The following is a 17,969-nucleotide window of genomic DNA, read 5'->3' on the forward strand; positions in this document are numbered from 1 at the left end:
TCCACTTTAGACAATCCAGCAGTTTTTCTAAACCTAAAGTATTTTGAAATCGACCACTGTTGTAACAAATCAGTTTATACACTTTCTTCCTTCCTAGATGTTCTGGGATCAGCTGTAAGTGCTGTTATTACAAAATGGAAGCATTTAGGAACCACAGCAACTCAGCCATGAAGTGTCAGACCATGTAAAGTTACATAGTTGGTCACTGGGTGGTGAGGTTTAAGTGACCAAGTTTAAGTCACCAACACTCTGCCGACTCTGCAGTGCTCCAAATCTCCTCTGTTATTAACATCTGCTCAAAAACGGCACCAGGAGCTTCATGGCTAAGTAGACCCTGGAAGTGGAATGTGCAGGTGGTCCAGTTCTTTCTCCTAGAGTGTGCAGATTGATTTTTGTTTTTACTTTACTTTATATTGTCCTGTTTTGTCCATAATAAAACTAATAGATATGAGGAAATGGACGTCCGCACTGAGCCAGCAGTGCGGACGTCCGTTATGTTAGTTCCAAAATAGCCCACTGCAGAGTAGTCAAATGTGGTTAAAAATCTGGATTATTCTTCTTCCCACTGTTCTCTTTGCTGGTCTCCACAGTGAATCATCATCTCCATTTCCTCCTATACCACTATCCTCCTCAGTTGTACCAACAGACAACAATGCATGATAAATATGAACAAATTTTCTGTCTCTGACTTTTTGGACCAACAACAACTATTTCTATCTTTTCTCTGCCTGGTTCTAAAAGGTTTTGAGACATTTAGGAATTAATGTCATCCATGCAGCTCATTTGTTTGGCTGTCTTTTTGTCAGTGCCAATGTCTCCAAACCTTCCATCACAGGAGGTCTCACTACCATCTTTTAAACATTCCATTTCACATTCCTCTTTTTGAGTTTATGTTGTTACTGGTTTTTACTTGTTAGATGTTGACATTTGGGATGAAGAAAACCAGTTTTTTTTAATTATTATTTTGTACATACTTCAAAAGTATCTCAAAAGGTGGTATAACAGCAGTCTAAGTGCAGTAAGCAGACAAGTACTGCGTACTTTACAGTTCTTCAATATTTGCTCTACAACACTATAAACACGCTGAAGCCCTTTCCATGCTGTTGGCCTTCAGTATAGGCGATCGAGGATTGGCTCCAGGTTCTCGCTCCTGTTATTGGTCCACGCTCACTTCAGTCTGTGGTGTAAGTGAAATGATTGGTCGGCGGCGTGTGCGGTCCCGCCTCTTCCCCCTGCTGGCTCAGTGCGGACGTCCGTTATGTTACAGTGTCGGACAGAGTGGGACTCACGGTCCGAACTGACCCCGAAAAAGTTCTGAAAACACACATTAAAGGTCCGAAGCGGCTCACCGCAAGGCACCGACCCTAAATCCTCCGTTATACTGACACAGACACCCATCACGCCCCCCAGCACAGGTAGTCCCAGTCCGTCTCAACTCCGCGGGGCCCGGCGAGGCGCAGTGGGAGCAGATGGAGCCTGCACCGGCGAAAGCGAAGCCGCAGGGCCGGCTCCTGGTATCCACCCCACTGGACGCCAAAGACGAGCTGGAGGAGGTAGGTTGACGCTGTTTAGCTGATCTCAAGGCAGACTAAACCCGGACTAAACCAGGACAGAGCGGGCTTATGGGCAGACAGCGCAGCCTTGGTATAAAGACTCCGCGGTACCATTTTATTAGACGGTTAGCACGGCTAGCAGCAGGCTCATAGCGTTAGCTCAGCAGAAGGGTACGTTGCGGGACTCGGAACTGCTACCGGAGGTGTGGAATTTGTGTCTCTGCTGTCGTGGTCGTTCACGGTGTGAGGGACTGCGGACCGAACCGCGGGGCTCATTAAAACCAAATCAGTTAGCTTAGCATGCTAACTCTACGTAAACATACGAACATAAGAAAAGTGACATGCGCAGTGTCTCACTTGTCAGACGCTAACTGTGAGTGCTGTTTGATAAAGTTCAGTTTTTCTGTGGGGCGCCGTCAGCTGATCGACTAGTTGATGCTATTTTTTTTAATCTTTACTAGTTTCTGTTTGTGTTTCTCGTATTTGCATTGATTCTTGTTGTGCTTGTGTTGTCGGTGTGTTTAGTGTTTGTTGTCTTGTTTACACTGATTGCTGTGTTTGCTTGCAGAGATTGGAGCGCTGTGTTGGAATCGTCCAGGCACTGACCAATGGACTGTCAGAGAGGGAGGCCAATGACGCACTCACGGCCAACGTAAGAAACATCAGTACTACTACTGCTGATACTACTAATGACTTCCACCCATGTGAAGAAACGGAGTAGCATTTGGAGCTAACATAAACACATTTTGTGCATTCAGCCTTCCTGGGGCACAGTCTGAGCTGCAGGAGCTTTACATGCAGGCTGCATTTGGCGGGTTTGTAAGGTACAACTCAGCAGCAACTCATTTATAAACTTACTTTCCAGGAAAGAATCTAAATCACGCTTTAAAGCCAAATAAACGAGAGCTAAATAAAAGAATCAGTGAAAACATGGCACATCCACCTCATTTTTAACTCAGACTCTGAACATAACCTGATCTCCAGCAGGTGATGTGTTGAGCATCAGTTACCATGGTGATTTAGTCCTTCATGACACAGAAAACTCTGACTTTAGCCTCACAGCTCACTAATGCCTTTATCTTCACAATTCGTAGCACACCTCTCAGTACTATTACATTTAATACTCACACATAGTACTGCAATCACCAAATTAAACGACTATGCTTGTATTTAGGCATGATGTGCTTGTAGGCGAAACCTAACAATACTGCAGTATCTGAAAACCCAGAGTTTGTACTAAAGAACGACTGAAGACTCTTATTAGGGTTATGTGCAGGATATGTAATCTGTGGATTAGTTTGTTATGATGTGCCGCTGATGTGGGCTGTGATCCGAAAATATGACGTCTACAGATTGCATGTCAACAACTGGCCAGTCAGTGGTGTCAATCAGTGAGTCAAGAGTAGGGATGGGTACCGGTATCCGGTGCCATAATGGCACCGGTTCTGACATAAACGGTAGTAACCAGACCGAAAAGCAGCGCACATTTCGGTGCTTTTTTTCCCTGAGATGTCATACACTTTGGATTCTAGCCAATCATTTTACCTTTGCAAGGATAGTAGGCGGGCCCAGGTAGGTACGTTCTTTTAGAGCAGAGCTACAGATTAAAAATGCCCAAGGCGAAGCGGTCAAAAGTCTGGCTGTGCTTCACATCAAAAGATGCAAACTCAGCAGCCTGCAACAAGTGCTTTAAGGTGATACTGTGCAAAGGAGGTAACACCTCGAATTTGATGAAACACCTGGCGACGCATAGCGTTTTTTAAAAGCCGAGAAATGCACCGTATTTGATAGCTTGCTGCAAGACCTCACACCGAGCGCATCTACTGCGTGTGTGGTGCCTGTTATCGACCCGGAGTTATCAACATCCCCCAAGAACCCAAAGAGGAGAGTCCTGGCCCCTAGCCCTGCCAATGTAGCATAAATGATGATGAATGATGATGGCAACAGCAGCTGTTCTTCTCTGCACCTTGAGTAGGCTAACCACGTTATTAAATTAATGCATGTAAGGTAAACTAGCAAACACCGTTGTAGTTACCGGCACCGGCACTGTTTCAAAAGTACCGGGTTGGCACCGGTATCAGATAAAACTTAAACGATACCCATTTAAGTTTTGGGTGGCTGTAGCTCAGGTGGCAGAGCAGGTCAGCCACTAATCAGAAGGTCGGTGGTTCGATCCCAGGCTCCCTCCTGGCTGCCAAATATCCTTGGGCAAGATACTAACCCCATGTTTGCCTACTGGTGGTGGTCAGAGGGCCCGGTGGCGCCAGTGTCCGGCAGCCTTGCCTCTGTCAGTGCGCCCCAGGACAGCTGTGGCTACAATGTAGCTTGCCATTGCCAGTGTGTGAATGGGTGGATGACTGAATGTAGTGTGAAGCGCTTTGGGGTCCTTAGGGACTAGAAAAGCGCTATACAAATGCAGGCCTTTTACCATTTTTACCAGCCCTCGTCAAGAGAGAGATTTCTCAATAATCGAAAGTGTCATTTTTGAAACCGATTCATGGCTTGTTTTTCGAGTTTTCTTTGGCTCATCATCATATCGTATCAAATTTAAAATATTGTTGCTCACCTTTTAAAATTATAAATAATTTAGCCCCTAGCTATCTTGTCGATCTCCTTAGTCCATATGTCCCTGGGCGAGCCCTCAGGTCTTCAGCCCACTTACTCTTGGTTCAGCCTAGATCTAGACTTAAATCTAGGGGTGACCGTGCTTTTGCCCTTGTTGCACCTAACCTGTGGAACAACCTTCCCATCGCTATCCGTGCGTCAGACTCCATTCTATCTTTTAAATCTCATTTAAAAACTCACTTATTTAACCTAGCTTTTCCATCTAGTTAGTGTCCCTATTTTACATTTGGCTCCATTTTTATCTATGTACTTTATCTTTTAGTTATCTGTTCTTAGTAAGTTTGTTCTTATATTCCCTTTTATTCCTGTATAATTAGTGCCTTCAACCTGCTGACATATGTGGTAATTTGTTAATGGTCTTTTATTTAATCATGTCTTAATTTCCCTATTTCTATTGTAAAGCACTTTGGTGTCCGCAGGTTTTTAAAATTTGCTATATAAATAAAGTTGTATTGTAAGTTGTAGCTCCTCTGTGAAGCTAAGTGTGATCAGTTCTGCAGCATCAGTGAGAATGTGAGGGAGTACAACGCTGCACACTCCACACATTATCCTGCTGCTTCTATCAGCAGTCCACAAAGATTGTGTGGATGCTTCAGATCAACTGTTCCTCTCCTTCTTCAAACTTTTCTCTTCCATTGTTTTGGTACAGGTTCATCTTGGTTTCATTTTTTTTTTCCAGAACTGTGCTGGCTGTGTTTGATGCTATCTGGCAAAGTCTAATCAGATGACCACCAGTGGTTTACACCTTCTTGGTTTTCAACAAGGTGCAAACCTTGTTTCCTGTTATTAAAGTGTTTCTTGATTGTCTCTTGAATGTGATGCTTGATGATGCTCCTGCCTTCTTAACACTATTCCTGACTTAGTTAGATGGTGGTTTTTCTGAACTGTGGAAATAATTCTGTCACCATGCTCTTTAATGTATCTGTGGTCTTGGTTTGTTGTTGCTGCTTGGTGCATTCAGTCTTTTCAAGAATGAACCAGATTGTTGGATACGTCTAAAGATTTAGCTCTCTCTGATAGGGCTGTTCGATATAACGATATATATCGGATGACTATATAAAAACGTCTATCGTTTCATTTTACGCTATCGTTTGTTTCGTGGTGTCGCAAAATAAACTGTTTACGGCAATATTTACGGCTGTGTAATAAATACTCACAAAGAAAACGGCGGCTGTTACAACTTATGTCTGAAAATGTATCGTTTCATGCATCGGTTAAAACACTCGACTCCAGGTACATGACGCGCAGCTGGAAACACTTCACGCAAGTTGAGCTGCCCGAGATTCACAGAATTTACAGAAAATGTTACATTTTTGTGATTTATATCGTTATCGGACGATAGATGTCTTAATATCAGGATATGAGATTTTGGTCATATCGCACAGCCCTACTCTCTGACTGGTTCATTTGGGTATTTCAGCCTAACAATGACCTCCTTCACTTACACTGACATCTCTTTGACCCTCATATAGAAAATTTCAGTGACTATAAAATACAAATACAATCCTTGGAATCGACTCCAGATCTATATTAACTTAATGAAATAACAAAAGAACAGGTCTCTCCATGAAATTGAAAATAGGGAACTGTGAATAAAAAATTCCTGGAATTCCTTATTGCAATATTTTTATTATACTCCTTTAACTAAAGCAGAGAGTTTGATTTGAAATTCAGTGTGGTAGTGTGCAGAGACTAAACTACAAAAATGTGTCCTTGTCCAAATACTTCTGGATGTCAGAGCTGGAAACATCTAATCTCTAGTCTCTCTAATGTGCTCCAATTCTGAATCACTTCATTCAGTCTACTCTGTGTTTAACAGCTGGAACCAGACACCTTCCTGATTTTCTGAGACCTGAAAATGAAAAGACTATATTTTTGTAATTTGTGTCTAACTTCCTGTTTTACCTGTTCTGTAGGCATGTAAAGGTCAGCAACAGCATGAGGAGGTGTGTTTGGGTCTCTTCACACTGGTCCTCACAGAGCCGGCTCAGGCCCAGAGGGTGAGTTTCTGCAGCATTGTGGGTAATGTCTGATGCAACTCTGACATTACAATAACATCACTATGTGTGGTGATAGTGTTACAGAGACCTGGCACTGGTCAACAGAGATGGGATGAACGTTGTCCTGGTTAAAATCAACCAGATCTTGATGGAGAAGTTCCTGAAACTGCAAGACGTCCCCCGAACACAGGTAAACCAATACAGGTGGAGACAGACACACACACACACACACACACACACACACACACACACACACACACACACACACACACACACACACACACACACACACACACACAAAGATAACTGCACACAGTTATATACAAGTGTTTTGGGTAGCAGGGACCCGTGTTTACCATTGTGAAGGAACAGAGGCAGACCAGGTTAGGTCCTGAGAGGACAGGACAGCAGCGTCCCTCCTCAGGTCCTGGTCTTAAATGTGGGATCTCACCTGAACCTGACTGTGGTGGTTACTAATGAAGTGCTGGTGTGTGTGCAGCTAGTGTGGCTGGTCAGAGAGCTGGTGAAGAGTGGCGTGATGGGAGCTGATGGCGTCATCATGACACTGCTGAAACAGATTGCAGGTGAGACACTTGGATTTTTACCTGAGCTGAAACCACGAATCCTGTCACCACTCGCTCTGACTGTAATGTCACTGTTCTCTCTGCACAGGCGGAGACATCTCCACCAAAAACCTGTGGCTGGCTGAGAGTGTCCTGGATATCCTGCTCGAGCAGAAGTATGATTCACTGTTTTTTTCAGACTGTAGTATCAGCTGCTTTTTTCTGTCTCTGTTAGAGCCCAGAGTGGGTTTTTATAGTGCAGCAGCTGATTATTTGTGTCTCTCCAGAGAGTGGGTATTGAAGAGTGGGATGCTCATAGCGATGTCAGTCTACACTTACCTTCGCCTGATTGTGGACCACGGAGCTCCGAACTTGCTGCCTCTGCGCCAGAAAGAAGTGGACTTCTGCATCAGCATGCTGAGGGAGAAGGTAATAAGGAGAGGAAGGAAGTATGGTGTGGTCTGTTATGTATTTAACGCCTTCTCTTTACACTGATGACCTCTCTCTGTCTGTAGTTCATGGATTGTCTAATCATCGGCAGAGATCTGGTTCGTCTGCTGCAAAATGTTGCTCGGATCCCAGAGATGGAGCTGCTGTGGAGAGACCTGCTGCACAATCCTCAAGTCCTGAGCCCTCAGTTCACGGGTGTCCTCCAACTACTGACGGCTCGGACCTCCAGGAAGTTTCTGGCCTGTCGACTCACACCAGACATGGAGACCAAACTACTGTTCATGACCTCCAGGGTAAAGCCTCTTTTACCTCATAAATGTAATGATCTTTAAGAAGAGGGTACCACTCTGTATTTAATTATGTTAGAGTGGTTCTCCACATAACTAATTTCCAGAAGTTGATTCTGTTCATCTGCTTCTTCACTCATTCTCAAGTCTCACCTGACTGCAGGATTCCCCAACCTTATAAGTAGTACATAATGACTGAAACTATCACCACCAGATCTTTTAGTACCACAATATGGAATTCAAAATCTGAAAAGCTCAGTCTCGTTTTGGCTTTAAACTGGACAAGCACTGATCAGGTGACCTCAGAGGTGTAATAGTTATGTAATGATGTAGTAGTTCACAGACACAAGAGAGCTCTTAAGGAGACAGACCTTGGCTAAATTCTGGGTTCTGGAACCGCATGTCATCTGGATGTCATCTGCGTAACAATGCTTTAAGATGCCTTCAAAATCATTCAGATGTGTCCCTGTGTAAGCATATACAGGAAAAGCAACATGGGCCCTAAGATCAAACTTTGGGACACATCACAAGGTAAAGTGGGAAAATAAACTCCTGTGAGAGAGACAGAAAGAGAACAAGCCCAGAACTGACTCAGAGATGTCCACCCACAATTGCAGGCTGTCACTCAGGATACCACAATCTACTGTGTCAAAGGCAGCTGAAAGATCCAACAGTGTTAGCCCCTTGCTGTGAGTGGGACCTGAACACATGCCGAGTTAAGTTAAGAGTCCATTACAGTCCGTTTAGCTGCAGGTTTATCTGTAGCATCTGTTTCTGTCAGAGACAAGAAAACCAAGTTTCTGGTCTGATTAGGATCATTTAAGATGAGATGGACCATGCATTTATCAGTGCTGTCCTGCGAGGAGCTGGAGGATCGTTTCACCTCCAGCACGGTGGCTGTCAGCACCTGACAGAGACAGCAGGTCCTGCAAAAGCATCCAGGGAGGAAAACATGTAGTATCCTGATGAATCAGGGAACACCATGCTGATCAAATAGCACTGGCAATTGCAACAAATCATCATCACCAATATCGCCTGGACTCCAGCCTTTTTCCCCCTTCCTTCTTCTGCGTTCACAGGAGGTCAGCTAAAGGGTATATATAGGGCCCTGAGAGAGTGGCTCACCAGGTTACACAAAAGAAGAGCTGTGATATTTCTTAAAAGCTCAGATGTGTAGTAGAGCCTGACAGTCATACTCACCAGTGCAAAAGCCTCCAACAAAACAAATACAGCAGGTAAACAGGTCAGACAAAGGTGCCATTCGCACTCTCACCTCAACCACGTTATTAAATGCTGTGATTTGGGTGTTTCTCCACCTGTGACTCAGTTGATTTTGACTCTTTCTCCATCTCTGCTCAGGTGCGTTTTGGGCAGCAGAAACGGTACCAGGACTGGTTTCAGAGACAGTACCTGTCCACAGCAGAGAGCCAATCACTACGCTGTGATCTGATTCGCTACATCTGCGGGGTAGTACATCCATCCAATGAGGTCCTGAGCTCTGATATCCTGCCACGCTGGGCTATTATTGGCTGGCTGCTAACCACTTGCACGGTAAGGGGATCTGGTTTCAGGCTGTCAATCTGCAGGAATTGTTATAGGTCAATAACTAATAATCAATTGATTTGTGTGACTGCAGTCAAACGTGGCGGCCTCCAATGCTAAGCTGGCTCTCTTTTATGATTGGCTGTTCTTCAACCCTGAGAAGGACAGCATCATGAACATAGGTAACACAATTTAGGCTACACCAGAGTGGTGTTGGTCAGAGATGATGTCATCATGTTATTAGGTAGACAGGTAAAACAGCACTCACCTGTGATGATGTGTTTCAGAGCCAGCCATTCTGGTGATGCATCACTCCATGAAACCTCATCCTGCCATCACTGCAACGCTGTTGGACTTCATGTGCAGGGTAACACACACACACACACACACACACACACACACACACACACACACACACACACACACACACACACACACACACACACACTTTACCAGGTTTTAATTTCTCTCCTCTTATTGTTGGTCTGCTTTCTCCCCTCTTCAGATCATCCCTCATTTCTTCCCTCCTTTGGAGTCTCAGGTCCGTCAGGGTGTCTTCAACTCGCTAAACTTCATTATGGAAAAGAGGGTCCTGGCGTAAGAAGCATCAATATTTATTGATCATTGACCACTCTATCACAGGGATCATTTTTGATTATTGGTTATTGATCTCTCTTTCAGTCACCTCGCTCCACTGTTTGATAACCCAAAGCTGGACCGAGAGCTCCGGTCAATGCTCAGAGAAAGATTCCCCGAGTTCTGCAGCCCACCATCACCTCCTACTGAAGGTAACACACACACACACACACACACACACACACACACACACACACACACACACACACACACAGGTGAGTAGACACAAACATTAACCTCTTCCCTCTCTTTCACTTTATTTTTTTCAATTATGCAGTGAAGATGGAGGAGTCTGTTTCCATGGAGATGGACAATCATGTGTTGGACAAGGAGGAGAGTTGCTACGACAACACAGAAGCAACTTTCAGTGACGATGAGGAGGAAGTCAACAACAAAGGTAACACCTGGAGAAACAACTTCAGATGACTTGATTGCATGCGCTGTTACAGTTCCCCGCTCTCGCTGGTAGCTCCCTGCGTTCAGGGAGAAATCCTTCTCATGCGAGTAAATTTACTTTTGACAGTTTGTAGGCGGAGCTCAAATGAGGACGGGGTCCTAATGGGATTGGTCACTTTGTTGTTCAGGTTATTGCGTTAAACTGAGTTACACTGGCAATGACAGAAATGCTGTTTTAAACTGTGTTTGTTTACAATTTGAAAAATAACATTTGCTGAATTAATTATTAAGTTATTGTTTGTTGTGCAGCAGAAATACTGACAACTGTCACTGGATTACTTTAATGTTGAAGACATATTTTAAACCAGAGGATTCTAAGGCAAGTCCTGAAGGCTCTCCACTGCTGTCCCATTAATCTGTTGTACAGTATTGCATACCTTCTATGATTTAAGTAATTTAAAAAACTCATAACGAGAATCAGGAAAGTAAATGTGGATCCAAATCTGGTAATTATAACTTTGGCCAAAATACAGACATTGAAAACTGCCAACAAGAAGTTGCTCAGTCTACAGCGAATGTGTAACTGCACATACATGTTTGGATGGGAGTGTTTCAAAACGTGCCCTAGAATTCTGATGAAGATGTTTGTCACTATTAAAGTGAAGCAATAAGAGAAATGCAACACAAACAAGAGACTGTCAGCAGTTTCCATCAATGTTTGCACCATGCAAAACCCTCAGTGTCTAAGATGTATGTAAAATTGAGAGGCGGTTTGCAGTGAAGGGGTGATTGGGACTACCATTGCAGCCCCACCTAACTACACTAAGTCATGAAATAGAGATGATGGGGTTTAAATTTAACAGTTATATTTTTCTATGCAAATAAGTCAAAATGACTGAACAAAACTGAATGAATTTATTTTAAAGTGGAGTAAACAAAACAATACAAGTTGGACCAATGAAACAAGTTTAATTGAAATAAATTGTATCCTGGAATAAAACAGTTTAAAATGGTTTAGAAACTACTTTAAACCAGAATAACCTGTTTTATCCTGGATTTAACTGGTGTGGTATTCCAGTTTGGGGAAGAAATATGAGCTGTGAGTTTATAAATATAAATTCAATTTCCAATTCATAATTTGGAAGTTTTACTATAAATTTCTAACAATTCACCCCAAACAGGAAGTAGAGTATTTGACCACCTGTCCTCCCATCACTGTTCAGGAAAAAAGAGGGAGTTCAGATTTCATCCAATCAAAGAGGCTGTGATTGAGGAGCCTGCTGATATCACACCCTGGCTTGACCAATTAGATGACACAATGAAGGAGAAGGTGCAGCAGATTCAGAAGACCAGGTGAAAGTCCAGTCTTTTTTCAGGTCCTCAGGTTAGATGTTACATCAAGGTCATTTCCTGTTAACTGACAGCAACACTTCCTCTGCAGTGACACAGAGACTCAGTGTGAGGTGATGCAGGAGATTGTGGATCTCATCCTGGAGGTGAGCTATCTTGTTGAGTTAAGTGAGTAATTCGTGGCTTATCAGAAAAGAGTGCAGCCAGCTGCAGGGCTTCAGTGTTAAGAGATGTTGGTACAATGTTGTGTTCTGTCCTACAGGAGGACTTTGACACAGAGCAGATGTCAGCTCTGGCTTCCTGTCTGGCCGAACTGTTCAAAGATCATTTCAGAGGAGAAGTCTTGCCGGAGGAGATCACGGAGGAGTAAGATCAGACTGACTCTGTCCCCTTCTCTCTCTCCTTATTGACTCATGTCTGGCTCTCTCTGATGACCCGTCTATATTTCTCTGTAGGTCCCTGGAGGAGTCGGTTTGTAAACCCGTTTGTCTGATCTTCAGGAACCTTGTCACCATGCAAGAGGACAACAGCGGTTTCTCAGTTCTGCTAGACATGCTTGCTGAACTTTACCAGAAGCAGCCAAAGATCGGTTATCACCTGCTGTACTACCTGAAGGCTAGGTGAGCAGGTGTGACAAAAAAGCTGCTGTCACAGATGTTGATAGGAGAAACGTGGTTAAACTCCATGTCTGTGTCTGTCAACAGTAAAGCAGCAAATGGGAAGATGATGTTGTACGAGTCATTTGCTCAGGCGACGGCACTTGGTGACCTCCACACTTGTCTGATGATGGACATGAAGGCTTGTCAGGAGGACGACGTCCGGCTACTCTGCTACCTCACACCCTCAATTTACTCTGAGGTAGGCTTACCCAAGTCTTACATGCACCACAAAAAGTCTCTAAAAAAGAGACCAGCCAGAAAATCTTCACACAGTAGAAGTACTGATTTAAGAGCATCCTTCCAGGAACTTATTTTTTCCCTTCATGTCCTTTAAAATGCTCCTGAAACTTCCATCCTTCTTTTCCAATGAGCTGCTGTCATTGGGGACCAGAGATGGGCAGTAACGCGTTACTGTAATCTGATTACTTTTTTCAAGTAACGAGTAAAGTAAGGGATTACTATTGCAAAAACAGTAATTAGATTACCGTTACTTTCCTGTAGGAACGCTGCGTTACTGCGTTACTAAAACCGTGATTTTTTGCAAGAATGTCTCATGACAGTGACGTAAGCAAGCACGACATTCGTGACAACAGCTGTGTGCAGATCAACAGTGGATCACATATCGATTGTGGGAGAGAGTATGAGCGTGCAACGTTTAAAGCGTGGAAGTACTGACCTTACTTTGAGTTTGATTCCATAAAAAGTGACAAACACATTAGCGTCCATCGTGCGTGGGAAGAAAACTTCTTTTTACAGCGAAAAAAACCCCTAAACTTCCAAACAAGCACCGGGTGCGCAACGACGTAATGGGAAACTCACAGAGAAACTCGCGGATTCTTCAACTGACCGCGGCACACCTGCACCAGGGTAAACCTCCGCCTGCTTTACAGGTGAAAATAGAGCAACAGGACCGCTAGTCTTTGACTTTATTTATTTTCTGCTGTGTTTTACTTGCATCTATTTGAAAGACTGAGTGTAAACACAAAAAATATTTTATTTTATGTGCTGGAATGTGCAGAAAATAGGTTTAAATGTTAAACTAATTCAAGTCAGAGAATGGTGCATATAATTAAATTTTTGCTTGATGCATAAAGTTAAGATTAAAACTAATAACACAAGTTTTAAAAAGAGACTTTTCCATTTGATTACATTTTGTATGATGGATTATGCAGAAAAAGTAGAATTGGGCTGAAAGATCTATCACTTTATCACCTATTCAGGTTGTAAATCGTGTTTTTAAAAAGTAACTAAGTAATTAATTACTTTTGAAAATAAGTAATCAGTAAAGTAACTGGATTACTTTTTTGGGGAAGTAATCAGTAATTAGTTACTGATTACTTTTTTCAAGTAACTTGACCAACACTGTTGGGGACACACTGTATGATTTAATGTTTGACTGTACTGAAACAGAGGAGTGCGGTAGTAGTGACCCAGCATAAGACAAACACAAGTACAAGAGTAGCCTAACCAGTAAAAGTACAACATAACAGCTTAACAATAATTAAACTAACTGAACTCTTAAACATCATCAAACTGGAACATCATGTCTTGGGTCACTCGTTCTCAGACATGCCCGGGCTTGTCTCGGGACAAGGGAACATAAAAGTATGGCATCGCTATAGAAATGGTATCACAATATGACATTTTTATGTGACGTGAAAATGTAGTACTCTTTTTTTTGCCTGTCCCGTTTGGCTCTTTTGCCATCAGAATTATTGTCTAAAGGCGAAGAAAGATGCCCAACGGATTTACTTTACCAAATAAACCATCCCAGCCTTGCCGTAATGGTCCATTTGATTCACCTTTTATTGTTTATTTTATTTTTTTATTTTCACTTGTTAGATACGGGACTTGAATGAGGAAAAGAAAAGGGAGAAAGAAAGAGGGGGGGAAAAAACAGCAGAGAAGAGGGACGGGGATAAAGGGCAAAAAACAAAAACCAACAAAATAAGCAGACAAAAAATACATATATCAATCACCTGGATCACCTGTTGAGAGCAATAGAATAAACAACATCATGATGATCGATGGGAATATAACAGTAAATACTAAATGTTAAACATTATTGTGCAGCACGTAAGATCGACAGCGCACAGTGTGCTTTGAGGTAGGAGCCAAAAAGGGTGTAGTTTGTGTGTGTGAGCACTGAAAATGTAGTACTCTGATGAAGGTCCCTGCTCTTGTTCAGTTTCCAGATGAGACGCTGCGGAGTGGCGAGCTTCTCAACATGATCGTCGCCGTTATCGACTCCACACAGGTAATAAACCTGATCGGTGCGTCCCCGCTGCTCTGGCTGGGAAACCATGTCTCATCTGTGTGTGTTTGTGTGTGTGTGCAGTTACAGGAGCTGATGTGTCACGTGATGATGGGGAACCTGGTGATGTTCCGGAAAGATTCTGTGCTCAACATCCTCAGTGAGAAACTCGGATTAAAAGTTTGACTCTTCAGTTTTTCGGGCCATGGTCCATCTTCATTTGCTTGTTTATCCTCGATCTCCACAGTTCAGTCACTCGAGTGGGAGACCTTCGAGCAATATAGCACCTGGCAGCTGTTTCTGGCCCACAGCATTCCCCTGGAAACCATCATCCCCATCTTGCAGCACCTCAAATACAAAGGTGAATAAATCCTCAATAGACAGGGACACAAAGCAAAGGAAAGATTGTAACCCTCCTTTCTGTTTATGGTTCAGAGCACCCTGAGGCCTTGTCCTGCCTGCTGCTGCAGCTTCGCAGAGAAAAGTATGACACATAGCAGACACCCCATTTCACATGTGTTTCTGTTCCGCATTTGAGCTGTGTTTCTGTGTCCCTGTTAACATCCCTTCATGTTTTTGTGACAGGCCCAGCGAAGAGATGGTGAAAATGGTCCTGAGTCGTCCCTGTCACCCAGAAGACCAGTTCGCCACTAGCATCCTGAGACACTGGGCTACCAAATACGACGACACACTGGCAGAAAACATAAAGGCCCAGCTGATCAAGAACAACAACCAACCCCGCAAGAGACAGAGGTAAGCACAGAGAGTTAACCACAAAAAGTGACTAACGTAGAAGGAGACTGAGTTGAGGGAAAAACTCTAAAAAGACAGGTAAGAAAAGAAAAACAGATGAGGGCACAAATAGATGAAAGAGAAAAAAGACAGAAGAGGTTAGGATAACGTAAAAACAGAAATTACAATAAAAAGGACAATTTGAAGGCGATGACATAAGGACGTAAAAAAAAAACAGGTGAGGACTGTGAGTTCTGCCTGGGGCTCTCCCCTCTTTGCATCTGTACTTCTTGGGGCTCTCCTCAGCTGTGTCCCATATCAGGGGCTTCACACTTGCAGGACTCGGCCCATGCAGAGTGGGTTCTTCAAAGACCACAAGGCCACAAGTAAGTGGCTATATGATACAAAAACACAACATCCTTATAAAATATGATGTAACGCTGTAGATCAGGGGTGTCCAATTCCAGGCCTCGAAGGCCGGTGTCCTGCAGGTTTCAGATGTGTCCTTGATCCAACACAGCTGATTTAAATGGCTGAATTACCTCCTCAACATGTCTTGAAGTTCTCCAGAGGCCTGGTAATGAACTGATCATTTGATTCAGGTGTGTTGACCCAGGGTGATATCTAAAACCTGCAGGACACCGGGCCTTGAGCCCTGTAGTTGGACAAACCAGCTGTTGATGAACTTACCCCAAAATATATAAAACGTTTTCAGACAAAGGAAATCAAATGTGCGGTAAGTCGCAGGATTAAAACACAAATTAAAATAAAAAATGTACATACTTTATATCTGTAAGCAATTGGAACCTGAGCTGCATTAAGTCAGTGGTTCCCAAACTGTTTTTGCTAGGCCCCCCCCTTTGAAAAATGTTCTTGTTGGTTTTTCTTCCCTTTTCATACCGCGCACCTCCCCCCCCACTTGTTTTCAAATTCAGGTAAAAGGAGAACACATTTGTTGAAACCTTTGAAATGGGGCAGCCTTGTACGCCTTCAAATGCAGCCTTTAAAGGATGTAGCTCCTGAACTGGGACATGCCCCTCCTCTGTTCATCTGTACTTCTCAGGTTCATTTCTTTGTCTGTAGTGTCAGTTCTGTTAACGTTATTCTGTCTTCAGTCTGCGCAGTTCGAGCAGTAAACTGGCTCAGCTGACCCTGGAACAGATCTTGGAGCACATGGACAACCTCAGACTGAGTCTGAGCAACACCAAGAACAACTGTCAGTACCCTCACACACAGTTCTCGATTGTCAACCAATTACTGATGACCTGAATGTGCTAATGTCTGTATGTCTCTGTCAGTCTTCACTCAGACTCCGATACTTCAGGCTCTGCAGCACGTCCAAGCAAGCTGTGATGAGGCCCACAAGATGAGGTACATTTACTCCCACAGACACACACAAACGATTACATCACAACACTGCTGTTTACGTCTCATCTTCCCTGTCAGGTTCAGCGATCTGTTCGCCCTGGCGGAGGAATACGAGGACTCTCAGACGAAGCCGCCAAAGTCGCGCCGTAAAGCTCCAGCCTCGTCACCTCGTTCCAGGAAGGGAGTCGCTCCACCCACCAACAATGAGGAAGAAAGTGCATCCAGCAGCGGCTCTGTATGTACCCCCTCTATACACGTTCAAGTCTTGTTTTGGTTCAGGTCTGTTTCTGATCTTGTTATGTTGTTGCAGGAGGAGGAGGACTCAAAGCCCAAAGCTCCAAAGAGGAAACGGAAAGGATCATCAGCTGTTGGCTCTGACAGTGACTGAAGGAACCTCCAAACAAGATCACATGCCAGCTGCTCCATGTACTGGGAGAGACCATGTCTCTTCCTGATGACATGCACTGACTGCTGCTGGGAGGTGGAGCTCTGAGATGCTGCCAACTTTAACTCCATGTGATGAACTGACTTTTAATGTGCTGTTTCCATGGAGACCAGCAGTCAAAGGTCACTGTGTGTGGCTGATCTCCCACAATGCACTGGGGGAAGGAGGAACTCAGACTGATTTTAACAGCAGACATGATGATGATGATTTTTGTTCCTTTTTTGGGGGGATGGGTTGTACTTTTTTTTTGGAAAATCCTCACTTCTTGCTGTTTTTAGCGCCTCCTTCCTGTTTGGCTCCCTGCAGTAAAAGCTCCGTCATGTCAATGAGTTCTTTGTATAAAAACTGATGGTTGGTTTCAGACTCAGCTGTCTGTTATTGGGAGTTTGATGGGGGTGGAGAGGGTGGAGGGGAATGGGGTGTGCCGCAAAGGTCCTTTTAACACCTTTTCGTGGCGTTCATCAGATGCAGGAGGGTAAAAAACAGAACAGACGAAGCAGCTCAGAAGTGAACTGACTTAAAGCTGGGTAATAAAACGGTGAGAGCACGGAGCAGCCAGTGAGGAGCAATGATGTCATTGCATTTCTGTTATAGCTGGACTGAGCCAATAGCAGGACAGTTTCAGAATTAACCCATGTGTTGTCCTTGGGACATTTTTGTCCTCTGCAGAAATCTTTTGCTATCAAAAATGTGTTTTTTATTCATCAAATGGTCTGAAAATAACAGTTATTCAGTACTATGCTATGTATGATTGGAATAAGTTTTAAGTAATTTGTTTTATTTATGGGGTTTTTATTGTCCTCGGGGATGAAAATGTGCCCAAAGTACAAAGTGTTGCAAAGAGCCGTATTTTCACACCATACTGCTTTCAAACATCTTTGATCTTGAATCACTGATGTGTGGGGTCAATGGTCTTGCTTAAAGGTCATAACAACCACAACAACAACAACAGGCAGCCCAATGAGGAGGCAGGTGCTCTACATTCAATTCAATTGTATTTTTACAGCACCAAATCACAACAACAGATGCATCAAGGTGCTTCATATTGTAAGGTAGACCCTACAATAATACATACACAAAGTATGCTCACAAGCCTCCATTGCACTGGA

At 43.6% G+C, this 17,969-nt stretch overlaps 1 protein-coding gene across 1 annotated transcript; it reads left to right on the top strand.

Moving 5' to 3' along the window:
• Positions 1 to 1,227: 1,227 nt before the first annotated feature.
• Positions 1,228 to 17,640, top strand: ints3 (integrator complex subunit 3). Its single transcript, XM_085395108.1, has 28 exons — positions 1,228 to 1,553; positions 2,122 to 2,205; positions 6,095 to 6,178; positions 6,255 to 6,368; positions 6,678 to 6,762; positions 6,851 to 6,917; positions 7,029 to 7,170; positions 7,257 to 7,484; positions 8,838 to 9,029; positions 9,115 to 9,202; positions 9,308 to 9,387; positions 9,526 to 9,617; positions 9,702 to 9,808; positions 9,934 to 10,053; positions 11,276 to 11,405; positions 11,494 to 11,548; positions 11,665 to 11,768; positions 11,858 to 12,022; positions 12,107 to 12,260; positions 14,250 to 14,318; positions 14,400 to 14,475; positions 14,563 to 14,676; positions 14,751 to 14,799; positions 14,901 to 15,068; positions 16,163 to 16,263; positions 16,346 to 16,418; positions 16,494 to 16,650; positions 16,726 to 17,640. Exons 1-28 carry the CDS (start codon positions 1,470 to 1,472, stop codon positions 16,801 to 16,803), a joined length of 3,060 nt encoding a protein of 1,019 aa, XP_085251234.1. The 5' UTR covers positions 1,228 to 1,469; the 3' UTR covers positions 16,804 to 17,640.
• Positions 17,641 to 17,969: the final 329 nt, after the last annotated feature.

Source organism: Rhamphochromis longiceps, linkage group LG22 (assembly GCF_057381845.1).
Source record: "Rhamphochromis longiceps isolate RC_006_pf linkage group LG22, R_longiceps_female_GT1.1, whole genome shotgun sequence".
NCBI lineage: Eukaryota > Metazoa > Chordata > Actinopteri > Cichliformes > Cichlidae > Rhamphochromis > Rhamphochromis longiceps.